Source organism: Trichoplax adhaerens, genomic scaffold (genome assembly GCF_000150275.1).
Source record: "Trichoplax adhaerens TRIADscaffold_24 genomic scaffold, whole genome shotgun sequence".
In the NCBI taxonomy this organism is placed as follows: domain Eukaryota; kingdom Metazoa; phylum Placozoa; class Uniplacotomia; order Trichoplacea; family Trichoplacidae; genus Trichoplax; species Trichoplax adhaerens.
Genome location: NW_002060965.1, coordinates 109,929 through 125,923, shown reverse-complemented (window position 1 = coordinate 125,923; position 15,995 = coordinate 109,929). Strand labels below are relative to the sequence as shown.

General features: G+C 32.4%; 1 protein-coding gene across 1 annotated transcript; it reads right to left on the bottom strand.

Moving 5' to 3' along the window:
- Window positions 1-8,077: 8,077 nt before the first annotated feature.
- Window positions 8,078-13,242, bottom strand: TRIADDRAFT_49524 (not homeobox transcription factor). Its single transcript, XM_002117361.1, has 2 exons — window positions 12,482-13,242; window positions 8,078-9,046 (listed from the first exon to the last, which is right to left on the bottom strand). The coding sequence occupies exons 1-2, from the start codon at window positions 12,831-12,833 to the stop codon at window positions 8,613-8,615; spliced, it is 786 nt and encodes a 261-aa protein (XP_002117397.1). The 5' UTR covers window positions 12,834-13,242; the 3' UTR covers window positions 8,078-8,612.
- Window positions 13,243-15,995: the final 2,753 nt, after the last annotated feature.

The window sequence follows — 15,995 nt, the reverse complement described above, 5'->3', positions numbered from 1 at the left end:
GCTTATACTTATCAATCTCTGACTTAATACCGGAAGGAATTGAAAAACCCTGCGTCAAGTCTAATTATTAATCCTCTTATTTCTTCATAATTAATGATATCTTTGTCTAAAAGATATCGATCTTTTCAGTGACAGTTATTGTCATTTACACAATCTATTTTTATAATTAAAGAATTTTCTATTTATGTACTCATACGATTACATATCTACAATAAATTTCAAACTGTAATTATTCAGTTAGTAAAAGAATTTAATAAATTTCTTGCAGAAAACAAAGAACTTTATTCATGTAAAATGTTGTTTTTGCAATCTAAACTTAGACATAAATATTTACGCTAATGGAATTTCTGAAAAGAAAATAGTTTCTGTAATAAATATTTCGGCGTAGTGAAACCTTTTCGATCGGATAACTTATAGAAGCAATATTTTATATCATCTAGGATTACAGTGAGGATTCTCATCACATTTAGATTTAATTATGGTTTATTCTTAGAACAAATATTTGATTTGCTTGCCTTATTATTATAAAAAATAATTACATTAATGGAATGAAGCATAACCCGGAGCAAATCGCAAATGTTTATAATTGATAAAGGCGATATGATACCAATAATTAGCTAGAACAATTTTCAATATATTGCTCTATTTTTTATCCTAGCTGTTACATTCATGTTATAGTATTTATTACTAATACAATAACTAACGGTAGTATTAATTATCAAGATTTGGAATCGATTCTTTATGGAATGTAATCGTCTTAAAATTAGTAATTAGTAATTTGAACTTTAATAGCACTGTTTAAATTAGATAGTACTTAAGGATATGCATGGTAAGCTAGATGGGTAAGAACTACAAAGATCCGATAGTTTTGATCTTAGGTTTGACGTTAGATTTGATCTTCTTACTCATTGATAACTATCGGTTTTGGTTTAGTGTTGTGTTCAGCTACTTATTAGTAATTTCTAATTTTAACTAAATAAATTGGATGTATTGATGGATATACAAGTCTGGTGATTATCATTTATAATTACTATATCTCAACATCAGCCAACTCGGTTATTATGGAAATAAATATGCTATAAATAATATTATGGTCAACTTAATCGAATGGAATAGGGATAATATCCATAAAGTTATAACCATAAAATTTATACTTGAGGAAATCATAGAAGGAAATAAGGCTATAAATGATATTATAATCACCTAAATCGTACGAGAGGGAAATAACAACTCTATAGTTATAAAGTAATGCATAAGTTACGGTCTTGCATTCTCTTCTTGTTTATGTTCTAATACCCTAACTACTGTACTTCGTATGCCATAATATCCTACCAATCCAATATAATTAAATCCAGTTAAGGTTCTGAATGCCGATGCAAGGCAAAACTAACACTTAGCGCTTCATCCTGTACTCTATAATAGTTTAAGTCGTTTATTAGATAAGACTGGATATCACAAATGATCGTCAGTTTTATCACCACAGTCTTAAAATGGATTGGTCAGTTTAAGAGAAAACTTGAGTCTATGATGTTGTATTTAATTAAGCATATTAAACAACCATATTGATGGTTACAATATGTCTTAACAAAGTTAATCAAAATCACGCCTCAAAGCTATGGAAATACAAAATATTTGTTACATCGTAGATTAATTATTAGGAATGGGATATCGACAGCAATTCATTATACAATACATTCTATAATATCGCAATTTTGGTGCAATATATCATCTTACTCTTTAAATGAATGCAATGTTACAAATCACTTATCCAAGTCGTGCGATTACTTCCATAAATGGTGACTAAATTTACGCATAATCATGCCATACAATGCATTAGCGGATGTACATTAATTCGATGTAAGAGCATTAGTATTCTACCGGATTGAATCTGCCTATTAAGTATTTATATTAAGCTTTCTCAGCTAATAATAGTTTGATTCATTCACTTTCAGATGTAAATCGATAAAGTTCATAACAATACCTATTACTATTTCATACAGAAGCGAAATTTTAGATTCCTTTTAAAGATGATCTGTAGCTATGCAAAATGAAATCGATATTAGCTGAGAAACATCATTACTAGTTAATTATAGATGAAGTGGACAGATAGATGAATATTCCATATTTAAAAAGCAGTTATTAGCTTGCTCTTAGAGCTCAATTTACCCGTATAGAAAACAAATATCGAATTGAAATGTTTGACTAACCTATCATGTTATAAGTTCTACGGATACCTATACCGTAGCTGTAACTTACTGCTCAAACGAAAGGCACTCCTTTTCAATGTCTATTAAACCTATTAATTTTATGATTACTTAAACTGTTCATCATGCTATTTTCAGTTCCCTGACACAAGGCTGAGTAAGGTATCCAAAGTAACGTCTCTTCTGTTAGTATCTCTGCATGGAAATTACGGTTAAATATATATGCTCTTAATGACTAATTAGCCTTGATTGGATATTTATGAGATCAAATCTTTATTTGATCTCACTATTAACATGTTGTTAATTGTCTGCTGATTGAGGGTTATCGATTTATCCGTCATACCATTACCAAGCTGATTATATTTAAAGTCAGTAGCAGTACAGTAGGCAGGTATTGCCAAGATTGACCTGGCAACCTGGCTTAAAATTGGATAACGAGTACGATGATTTTGCCACCACTTTAGGATGTCAAGATTTTTACCTTGACCGCGAGTTTCTTTCGTTAAACGCGTTTCCATATATAATTGTATTTCGGTAATGGAGATTTTGCCTTCATCGGATGCATCTTCCGATTCACTGGAAAATATAAAGAAATTATCAACTTCTTTATCACTGAAATGATTGCGGCTGGGTTGGGACTCAGCTTTGCAAGCAGAATTTCTTGTTTGTGCTAGGTAGAGATCTTGCAACATCTTATTAGCAAGTGAAATTTGTGATGTAGGCACATCTAACCTAGCTAAATTTTTTTGACGAGGATCAAGCATTGTCGCCACAAGTTGATAACCATCTACCAGCCAGTGATCCAAGATGAGATCTTGAACGATATTTTTTAGTGATTTAATAAGTAATGAATCTTTGGCAACGGAAACAGTACTGCCACTTTCCTGTTCTACGTTGTAGTCCTCCAAGACATGACGACAGTGTTTTAATAAACGGTATCGCCATATGGTGACAAGATGTAATGTAGGCTGCCAACAAGTCTTTAATTCGATCGTAGCTTGGCTAAATAATTGTACAAAAGTGGCTATTTCTTTTAATAAATGACGATTAATTTTTTGAATCATATGGGATGCTTCTAACGAATTCAAGACTTCTACTAAAGCATCGTAATTTTGTTCAAGAGTAAGAAAATAGTCGTAGACTGAGATCCAATCACTATTTTCATCAGGTATTTTGAATGCTAGTCCTAACTGATCAGTGATACCGAATTTGATGCAATAATCTGCTAATTTATGGCATAATTCGATTGTATCAAACACCATGGGACAATCATCGTAATATTTATAGGCTAATTGCTCGATTCCTGCGCCTTCTACTTTAACGATTTGGTGTTCAAATAAGTGGGTCATCACTGCAGTAATTCTGTGGCAGGCACATGGAAGACTTTGAAAGAGGCCATTAAGGCCATTTTCACCTATCAGTAAAGTATTATTGTTATTCATTACGATTAAATGAGAAATTCCACCTTGGGTTAAATTAAAGGATTGAATGATGGCAGTAAATTCGTTTTTAATTCCTTTAGCATTCCAGTTATCTTCGGTAACGCTTCTACCAGCTAATACACGATTATGCAGTCTGAAATTTTTATCCGTATAATGCAAAGTTACACAAATCATGCAATCATTAACTTCGTTGGCCTGCCACAAGTCTATGGTGAAGGATACCAAAGTATGTTCGTTTAGGCTCTTGGACAAGAAAGTGGCTAAATAATTTCGAATTTCTTCGGCTTGATTATTGACAACCTGTTCTAATGTTGCTGAATCAGGTAAAAAATCTTTGGCTATTAAGCCATGCTTTGCCCAGCTATGGCAATCGAGTAAGATTTGACAGAATTTTCGGAAGCCATCACCATTAACGATGGTAAATGGATGAAGATCTTGGCAGCACATTTCGACGAGAGCAGTCATGACATATTTCTTCACTTCATAAGGCAGCCCTTGCTTGCTTGAACGTGAAGAGCTAGCATAGGTAGCTGTAGCTGTACTGCCACTTCCAGAATCGGAATGCTTAGCTTGTTCTTGGCAATTATGTTTTATTAAGGCGGATGTTCCATTGGCAGTTCGATAGCAATAAACCTAAAAAAGCGTCAGTTGTAAGTGTAATTCGTTCCTTTCCAGTATATCATTCAAAACAATTAAAATTATAGTTTAAACCTAGTAAGTATAAGATAATTGTCATCATGGGAATGGTGCCTAATTTGTTAAACGCTATCAAGAGTAAAGATTAATGATAGAAATACACAAGCTAGCAGTGTATTTCTATTATTAGTCGTTTACTTATTTGCTTAGGCCTCGTAATCCTCAGTATGTTATTATAAGTCAAATTTTCTATCAGCTAACTCACTAGAAATATCTGTAGTATAGAATAATGCTTTTGCATTCAATGTAGCTTTGATGTTAATGTAGAAAAGCCCAAAATTGCTCTATTTCATGGATCAGTTAACAATAAATCATTTTGATCGTATCTGAAGATTTGAGCTTTAGGATAATCAACTTGGAAAATGCATAATGCTTAACAGGTTTTAACGCAAGGCCTAGAATATGTTTTTAAAGCATCTTGTCATCATTAAAGAATTTGAAAAGAAATCCGATAAATACCAAGATTTTAACGTAATGTATAAACTACCGATTTAAAGTATGTTATAAGTAAACGTTGATGAGCTTTGAAATGAGATTAAGTTGATATCATGTTATCGCGGCTTTGATGATATTTGGGCCGCATTTATGCATATTTTAATACAATATCTAAAACGTAGATTTAAGGTATGTTATAATCATGAATGAACTTGAAACGAGATCAAGTTCATACCATGTTATAACACTTATAATGAAATTAAGGCGGCATTGATACAGATTTTAATGCTATATCTAAAATATGGGTTTAAAGTACGTCGTAATCATTAATGAATTTGAAACGAGATTAGGTAAATACCAGGCCAATACATTAATGATAAAATTAGGGCTGCATCGATACTCTTAACAATTGCTGCCCTTTCCTAGTATAACCTATCTAAATGAATTAAACGTGGATTTTCAGTCATAACTGTATTTGAATAAAAGTTCATGTTTATACCATACTTACGATAGATGATCAGTGAATAATGCGCAAAATAAATCAATATATCCAACAAGAGTGAGAATTTGATAACTTGTCAATTCATCACCAAAGTCGTTGTTATCGTAAGCTATCATAATATATTGCTAATTAAGTAGTGTCTGATATTGTGTCATTGCCATGATTAGCAAAGATTAGTGGAAATAGTTAGTGTAGTTTTGATTATATTAATGCAAGGAGCGCAATTATCAGAGTTTTCTGATGCTTGCAGTTCTTGTGCTAAGTTGATAACTGAAGTATTTTTACTTCAAGTAAGATATTGCCATTTCTTGAGCCTTGAAATAATACGAACTATGCAGACATCCCTATTACAAATTTTTAAATATAGGACATTAACTTTTGCTTATACTCTGTAAAATATACCTGATAGCAGAACCTACAGGCCGCATAATCCAATGCTCCATGTTCGTCATAAATAATAGCAAAACGCTTCCATACTTCTGAAGGACGACCTTTACTGCGGGGAACTGAATCTCGAAGCCAGTATATTCCACTTCTTTTTCTCAGCTCTTTTTCTAACTTACTTTTCATCCCTTCCGGATCCAGATTCATAGCTGCTCTGCAGAAATGTTTCAGCAAGCTGAACGATTTAATGAAACGAATGGACGATTGTTAAAATTATCGAACGAAAGCTATGGTAGAAGATTTCTCTACTATGGCTGACTTATCCGGAAAGCCTTCCGATGTTATTTATAGCACAAATAAATCTATACTACTAAGTAAATGAAATTGGAGCTATTCAGTAAAGTCGCATTACTGAGGAAATTCAATGGTATATCTTTTTCAAATGCTTTGCAGTAGAGGCATATTACATATCCTTTCGCAAGGTTTCAGTTTATTCTAGGTCTGGTCGACGAAAAGACGGCTCGGTGGAGTTGCTCCGTAATTTCTTAATCTCAAATAATGCTCCGTAATTAAATTGAAGAGGTATTATTATCATCAAGGATCGACCAGGAACATTAACTGATATTCAAGAATTGAACCGGGTTAGGGTTTAAATACTAACCCGTAAGTCTTTTGGGGCAACACCAGTTGAGTTAATGTATCCATTAACAGTGGTCTCTTCAATGCAAATTATGCAAGTATCAATACTAATAATTAATGCCACGAATTTTCGAATAAAGTTAATTAGAAATTATCTTTATCTGATCATAACTAAATAACTGGGCCGTTTCTCAATCTAATATTATCTACGTAAAAACGAATTAGTAAACATCCAATACCATTAAGATATATACGAAATTACCTTTGGATGTAAAACGATTTCCACTTCAACGTTTTTATACCATCGCAATCAACTCTTTTCAAATTGGCGCATTACTAATTCAGGGTTTGATCTTGAAACTATTTTGGTGCAATCATTATACCCGTCTCCACCAGCAATAAAGATTTGAAACTAAATTACCCATATTAAAGTAATTTTTAATATTATCTGGCTGGTTAGCACCAAAGGATATTCTCTATCGTCATCCTCAGGTAAAGATGAGTAAACAGTAGTTGTAAGCAATCAATCAATTTTTTGTTACTCTTCGGCAGTAGCAAGTGTATTAATCTATCAATAAGGAAAAATAAACTACCTTCTTTTCAGACCACTTACCATATTCTCACATGAAGCTCTTTCATCTTAGAAATTCATGCATATTGTATCATATTATGAGTGAGCATTGAGCTAACTGTTGTAGATGTCTGAAATTATTTTACATGAATACATTTTCGATTGTATTAGGAGCTAATCCATACAGAAACATAGAAATGATCTCTTGACCATATTGATATGAAGACTATCGCGGTATTTCTATCGATTTCATATACTAATATGATATTAAATAAGGTGTTTTATTTTGTTCAAACTACAACCCGCACGAAAATCGATAGCATGATTCTTTAGCTGTTGTCAAGATTTATAGAATCAATTTAGGCCATTAAATCTAGTAAATTATGATTAGGATTTGCAATTATGCGTAAAAGTTTATATAAAGCACCAGAAGCAATCACTTCGATTGACTTACGGTATGAGATTTCGGTTAGATTACACAAAAAATCAAAGCAGAAAACGATATAGAAATTCAGATTTATTCGTTGAATTATGTTTCAGAACGAGATTGAACAATATTTTGTTGTCCTAAATAGCTTTCCAATATTTTTCGGATTAGGGGTAATAATGAAGGATGAGTTCAAATTAAAATTGAAGTACGCCTAGATCGAGCTTTTCGGTGATTTTAACAAGTTTTAATTCTAGAATTCTACAGCGCGTGCCGTGCATGAAATTGGCCGCCATTTATATATCCCCAGTAAGATATAGCGATCTTACAATTTAATTAATAGTGCAACAGAGACCAGTGACAATCATACATATTTAATTCATATTTCTTGCAATAATGAATATTGTAATATTAAAGTTGAATTTCCAATATAAATTAGGAGGAGAAAAGTCGACAGAACAAATGTTTATGACTACAGTAACTTTTTCATTAAATTAAAAGAATAACCCTGAATCGAACAAGGATTAACAAACATCATATTTCATTATGACAATATAATGCACGAAATATATCTCGGTTTTAATTAGCCGGTATAAATTGGTCAACAATCGTAGGTTATAATATTAAAATTGGTCTCTTATGGCAAATCCTTTTTTAGATTTTTAACAATTTCTTCTACTGTAGAAGCTAATATTTGCAGTCCTCAATTTTGCATGAAAGGAAATCTGTTATAGCTGAAAATCAAACAATGTTTTGAGGTGCGTAGGATATGTGCGATGAAGCGTTTATTTGCCTCGTTTTGTAAGCATAAAGCCGCTCTACACATAAAATAGTTATATTGCGTTTTTATGATTATACATCATTAAATCGGAGTATCAAATAATAAAACGCACGAATTAAGTTTCGCTTAGTAATACCATGCAACTGATCCAAATTAAAAATGATCATTTCCTACGATTTATTAGGAACCGACATGACTCAATGTTGTAATCAAAATTTATATTCTTACTTTAATGGACAATATTTTAATTAAAGTCAGTGAGTTCAAGAATATCAATATATTATATAATGAATTAGCTGCAACAAAATGCTAATATTCATGTTCGATTTATGTAAAATATCGCACAACATGAATCAACTGTAGATTTGAATCGCTCTAAGTTATGCAATTTAAGGACGAAAGTATGAGTCGATGATATTATTTTTCAAGCACAGGATATCATCCATGATAGCTTTTTCAAGGCTTCTACTCTATGGTAATGAATGATAGATTGACGATGTCCATCATCAACCGTGATAGAATATTTTACATTTATGAATTACTACTGGTACTACTACGACTGCTGCTTTGAGGATTACTACTGCCATTGCTACTTGTAGATTGAGCATCAACAGAAGCAGATACAGAGGTTAAAGAAGTATTCTGATGATTAGCATTACTTGCTGTTGTATGTCTACGCTTAATTTGATCTTTTCGCCATTTAATTCGACGATTTTGAAACCATACCTTAACTTGTGCCTCACTCAGTTTCAATGTATTCGCTAAGTATAAACGTTGAGCACCCACCATATACTGTTGCTGATCAAATTCTTTCTCTAACTTGGTCAGTTGATCGGGCGTAAAGATAGTTCGAACACGTTTATTCTTGCCTGATTTCCAATGTTGTTGATTAGATGCTGATGATCTTAACTTTTCAACATGCTGGTGATGGCCACTGCTAATTGCTGTAGAGTTACTTTTGCTTTCTAAAATGAAATAAAGAAGATCGTAATATTAATTATGATCCTAGCAATTCTTGCATTATTAGTAAATTAAATAACACTAGCAAATTTTTATAATATTTTTTAAATTCAATGCTATTGGAATCTGGCTCTTATAATATTCATCAGGTCTGTATTTGACGTCCTTGATGTATTACAAAAGACCTCTGATATTCGTACACGTAGGAATATCATTAACATTATTTACATCCTTCAATTCTAAAAATTATTTTATATTTGTACTACTGAAGAATTTAGAAGGTTAGCTCCAGTACTATTTCATAATCTGAATCTGTTATTGAAAAAAGTTTGCATTTATAATGCTCATACGAGCCTCCACCAGTATGCTTTGATATACATAGAGGCGCAAAACCTGTAGTTTTTGCGCGTATGCTATATGAACTTATATTGTTATTTAATATCCATTGATGTGCATTAATACTTAAGAACATGGCCTAATCAATTAAGCTTCCTATTTACTGCAATACAACTACCATTAATATCCTCTAAACACTAAATTTTCAATCACATACTGTACATTACCCCATGTTACTTTTAGTTCGTTTTATGCTTTTAAATACGCATTGTTTGTACACTATTAATTTAATAAATGATTCTATGTTAAGAATTGAATGCTGTACTGTATTCAACACCGTATTGGAGCATTTTTAATTATACAAGAATCAACAAGATGTTCACCATATGATGATGTCTATTGAATATATACTGTAGATAGCACATAGAATATGAAAAAAATATACTAGCATCCTAAGTAATTTAAGCAATATTTCGCCAGGGTTAGTTATTTCTTTTAATGTTTTAAAAAATTATTCAATTGGTATAAGTATCTGCTAAATAGATATTTATGTAGTATATGTTTAATCATAATTACTAAAAAATGTTAATTACGGTGCGGTAATGGGTAAGCATTTTACGCATTGGCAATGAGTGTAAAGGTTATTATAAAATGCCGAAATTTTCAATAGTAATGACTCTTATCATGTCTCAATTTACATCAGCAAAGTCTATAAAAAAGCTTAAGTCGAACCCATATCTAGACTACTTTAATCGCTGCCGGTGTTAATTTCACTATTGATCCAATCCTGGGGATTTGTTAATTATTTTCATAGCCTGTTACTTTTGTAGAGAATTAAGAGTACTCCTTAATTAATTTTACAGTAAGCATGGGATTTTGAAGATTTATTTAGTGTAAAGAGTAAAATGGGTTGATCAGATTGTTTGTTGACTTAATGCTGTCAATGAAAGATATCTACCATTCCCGTAATGCTAAGGTAGTAAATAATATGTCAAAGTATAGGCTGCATTTCTGTCGCTTCTAAATTTGCGACCGAAATTATAAAAATTATTTGGTAAAAGAAATAGGATGGCTTTATTAGCTTGTATCCAATTGAAGCAGAAGCGATTATTAAAAATTTTTAATTTAAAATATCTAAACTACAACATTCCTTTATTTAGACTCTTATTTTTTATTTCAATGCAATTTGAATGGTCAAAATGCTTGCAGCTTTACGCAGCCATTTTTTCTCTCTTAGTTTATCACTATAGAAAAATTAATATTTGGCTACACAATAAAAATATTTGGACTGAAACTATGCAACCAAATTGTGTTTGATCCCTTGCCTACTCATAACGAACAGTAGATTATTGGGCAAGATTGAACATCTTCATTTTTAATGCAGACTAGAATTTTACAAAATTGTATCCAATCCCAAAGCTACTTATTACTACCAGTACACCATTTGACACGGTTGAATATCATCATTTTTGAGTACAGAATAGAAATTTATAAATTATATCCTATTCTGTAGCTACCCATTACGAACGGTAGATCATTTGGCATGATTGAATCTATTCACTTTTAATACAGACTAGAAATTGACTCTAATTATGACATTAGACTGTATACCCACTCTGAGCTAGTCCTCACCAATGGAACAATATGGCGATGATCGTTGACCGGATTAAATAGGAATTCCAATTGATTAAGTAATGAATAACTTGACGACTGCACAAAAGGATGAATCATTATAATATTAATGTAATAGCGGCTACTCAGGTAATAGACTAGGTGAAGGATTTATTAATTGACCATATGTTATGCTGCTGATTAGAAGTTAAAATGATTTGTTATTGGATAAGGGGTTTTGTTAATTGTCCAATATCCAATTTTAAGTCAACTAAAAAATTCTTTATTGAATAGATCAATATTGAGTCTAATCCGTACTACCATATTTTTATTGAATAGCAAGCATGAGTTGCTGACTAGATCAGTGAATAAAATACCAAAATAGTTTGTACCCTTCATAATTCATGCTAGTGTAGATAAGATTGGTAATGCCGCCTGTTGATCGTTGAGTTGTTTATTTGCCTAACGATAATATTTAGTACACACTCGCTATTTCTCATCATGCATGCTTATAGCATCAGCTAAAGAGACTGAAATAGAACTATACTGTCAATATCGAATATCGATACATGATTTACTAATGGTCAGCCCAATCCAATACAAATTAGAATTGATAATTAAGATTACTCTGAGCTAAAATGATACGTCAAAAGATATGTGATGGAGCAAGTTTAGCAACAGAAAAAATATTTTCAATTTATTTTAGTGTGTCGACTACGCTGTAACGATAAACGGTAGCCATGAATATAGTGAGTAAGCAATAATGAATATAAAGTTACTAATACAAGATGGTAACCTCATTTTCTCTTCATTTGGGCCCGTGCAATATGAATGGAGACATAGAAAACAAGTGGTTGTGGTTAAGTCAATGATACCGTCATTTTAAGACTAAATCGGCGTTAGACCAGATTAATTCTTCTATACCTGTATCATTCTTCCACTTCCAAATAACGACAAAGAACAAATTACAATTTAAAATAGGCCTATCTCTCAGTGTAATATATTAATACTGTGGATGATTAAACGCTGTGAAGAAAAGTGATTGGAACGGTAACGCGGGAAGAGCAAAAGAATTAGAAAAAACGAGCCTTTCATTGCAAATTTTAATATAGCACTGGGCCAATAAGTTTTGATACTTGGATGACTTATTTTAAGACGATTAAGATACATCAGGAAATACGATCGCAAAATAACTCTAGCATTGGACATTACTCTTCTGAAGACAATTGCTTTGCTTAGCCTTGTTATGTTAATATTCACAATGTAAAATAGTGGTATCTTAAATGACCAATTATGATCAGCTAAAATTGATTTTGTTTCAACCGTGTCCTATATAAGTAAGTATATAAACGTATATTCTCTACTGTTTCTCAAGGCGAAATTATTCTCAAGAAAACTATTTAATAAAAGTTTGTCAAATGTTGTTCACTAACGACTATTACGGTTCTCCTTCCTTTCCAATCACACTAATCATCATTATTGATCATCTTTACCTTTCTCGCTAGAACGTGATTTATTCATTGGATTGGCTTGAGCGGCTAATGGATTAATATTAGGATCGTAAAATCGGATAGGCACTGGATTGGCAGGCCTATAGCCACCTTGAACAGCAGCAGCCATAGGATTTTGAACATTGTGCATCGGTGGATTGCTGTTGTCATCACTTTTCGTTGTTGGAATTAAGGTATTAAAATTGAAAGGTGGTGTTGCCCCTGGTGGTAACGTAGGATTCATATAGGCAGCTTGCCATGGCCGAGCAGTCAAATAAATTGGAACAGGAGCTGCAACAGTACTAGGTGGTCCTGTTGGTAGATTTCCACCATAAACATAAACTGGATTTTGCATGCTGTTGTTTGACGACTACCAAAAACAAGATGAAGGAAAAATAGCTCTGATAATTCAATCAATTTCTGAGTAAGGCGAATCCACAGTCAAATAAGATCAGTAGACTATCTTCTTCAATGGAGCAAAATGGTGAGCTCGAAATAGGCTGGAAACAGTCTTCTAGAAAGCAACAAAAGAGGGCCAATAGACTATCTTCTCCAATGAAGCAAAAATGGCTGGCTCGAAATGGGCTGGAAATAATCTAGACAGGATCAAAACAGGATCAAATGGCTATTTTCTTCTATGAAGTAAAATGGATGAATCGAAATAGGCTGAAAATAGTCTAGATAGGATAGAAATGGGGTATAAACAGCCTAGTTGCAAAATGAAGAGTAAGGGTAAGCGATTAGGCTGACAAAAACAGGACTGCAATTTTCCAACTTGATTGATTACTTGTATTAATAATCCTTTCAAGTCTAACAAACTGATGATTTACTATAAAATGAAGAACACATCACTATACCAGTGATCAAGTAGAACATGATAATAATGACCTTACCTTATAATAGTGTTGAAAATTGGAATTGGAATGGATGATGTAGTAGGATCAATATGGATCTAATCAAATATGGCAAATTTACCCATTATTGACCTTTTGTCATTGGAATTACCGTTTGATTGATTAAGGATGATGGAGACAGAAATTGACAGACGTCCAAGGTAGATAATAATGCTATGCATAATTACAATTTATCAATGAAGTTAGCATTGAAATAATATCTCGTCCATATGGTGTAACGTAAGGCTTGAATTGAACTTGTTGGATCATTACCAACCTCTTCAAATAGTCTTCAAACTTGATCACAACATGACCTCATTAGAATCGTTGATTAGGTTCCTATCACATAATCTGTTGATCATTTTGATTACTTTAAATTTCTTCACTCCATCATTGACTATAATGACTTTATTTATAGCTGGAAGTAATCCTCATCCAGTTCCATCTTCCAATAGATAGTTTAATAACGATAGGGAGAAATGGAATTCAAGAGCGAAAAAGAGTTGTTAAAAATTTCTTTTCAAACTGCTATCCATGATGTCACCATTTGTAGTCGTGCCGTGATGGATAGTCATTTAATATACATTGGGTCATTTGAATGAGAATATGAACAGCTGATAGGTGTTATAACCTAGACTGTCGAGAATGGATAGAGTGGAAATTAAACCTGAAAATAGACTTGTATTAAGCAAGAAAAGACTCGATCATTAGGTTCACTGTCATCCTATCGTATCCAATATTACACCATAAGACAATATGGCAAGCAATAACAAGTCAACCAATTTCCATCTATCCATCGCCTTGAAAGAGATGAATAATAATATGATTGAATTAATTATAGATAATTACATCTGTTCCAATTTCTCTCTGTCGTGATTAATTTACCCACCTACTGTTGTCTCACCTGTTTGATTGTTCTAGATTCAATTTTGCTGCATTATGCATGTTTATCATTCCTCTATCAGCCGTTTATTATGATTTCATCATAAATCAGATGGTATCCAATGGATTCTTACTGAATATTGTATTTCAAGCTAGCTGTCATGGATCAACCCTTCAATAGGATTATCCAATTTGACAATAATGACATTCGCGTATTCATATCCTTTCTGATTATTGGTCTATTTCGTGATGAAGTTATTGATTATTAGTTGATGCAGATATAATTATAAAGTTCAAATGGAGCCTATACTGGACAATCCATGCTGTAGGGATGAAATGATTGCAGGATTGAAATGGATGCCCCAATTCCAATTCTGCTATCCAATCTTTTCTTAACGATATTAGACTCGTGAGCTGATCATGAAAGTAAATCTCGATAGATTACTAAGACTATCCTCCACATCCTAAATGGGCAAATAGGGGTTTGATTGTATAGCAGTGGTTATATTCGTGCTGAAAAGGTCTTTCTAAAATATGGGATCTGCTTTAAATTTAAATTTAAATTAGATCAAATAGTAATAGCTAATTGTACTATGGACCCCATGAGATAATCATTCCGTATTAAACCTACTAGTGGGCGAGTTTGTAGAAAGCAAATACAAGCGGTAAATCATAAACAACGCGAATAAAAGATCATTCTACGCCATAATTTTAGCCTAGGCCATGACATACTTCCTGTTCATATGTATGGTAACAATTTGCTATAGTTAAATACGATTAGTCATCACTATTGCTGTGCTTTGGTAAACAACCGTTGTAGGCTAAATGTTCTCGAAATATTTGAATATGTCTATAAATATGTCTGTGGGCTGAATAACTAAAACAGTTTTATCCTACATGTTATAGTCATGACATGCATAACGTGGCTAATGAGCAAATTAGACTACCAATTTATTTTGAATCAACGACCAATAAAGCATACAATTAAACTTTTGCACAAATTGTTACTACAGCAACTGACTGCTTTTTTATTCTATTTAATTGAATAATGTACTGCTTCCTAATATTGAGTAATTTTATATCATGCCCCATCACTGTACAACATAAACCTAATTTAAAATCCAGACTCTTTGCATGAGTGAGTAGCAAGGTTATTATTGATATGATGTAGAGTGAGATAGGTGTAATATTAGAATTTTATAGCAAGACAGGAATAACGGTTAATACCGCAATGATGATGAATTATAATTGATTCGGTTTTAATCGGTTTGTGATCGTAGTGTATGGATAAGCTAGAAGCATATCCTAAAAGCAATTAATGTCACTCTGAATTTCTCAAATCAGTATATCGATAGCAATTATTCTAAGTGTTGTTGAATCTTGAGGTTTAGATCATCATATATGAGTAAGGTTTAACTATCAGCATTTCATCAACGCAGAGATTAAATGAAATGGAAAAATGTTCTTTAGTATAATATCATGTATAGTAGCTGAAATTGAGTAAGATGAACGAGCTGGCGGTATATCGCAAGAATAAGTTTAATAATATAGCTTGAATTTGAAAATGTAGCAGTAGATATCAACAATCTATAAATAATAAACATTTATTTCGAAAATTCTTACGCCAATTAATCAAATATTTCAGGGCGGCCGTAATATTACTAGTGATGAAAAAAAATGTCAATCGTTAATTTTGCCTATAACTTAACGGATGGCTAAACATACGCAAGATACCAATAATA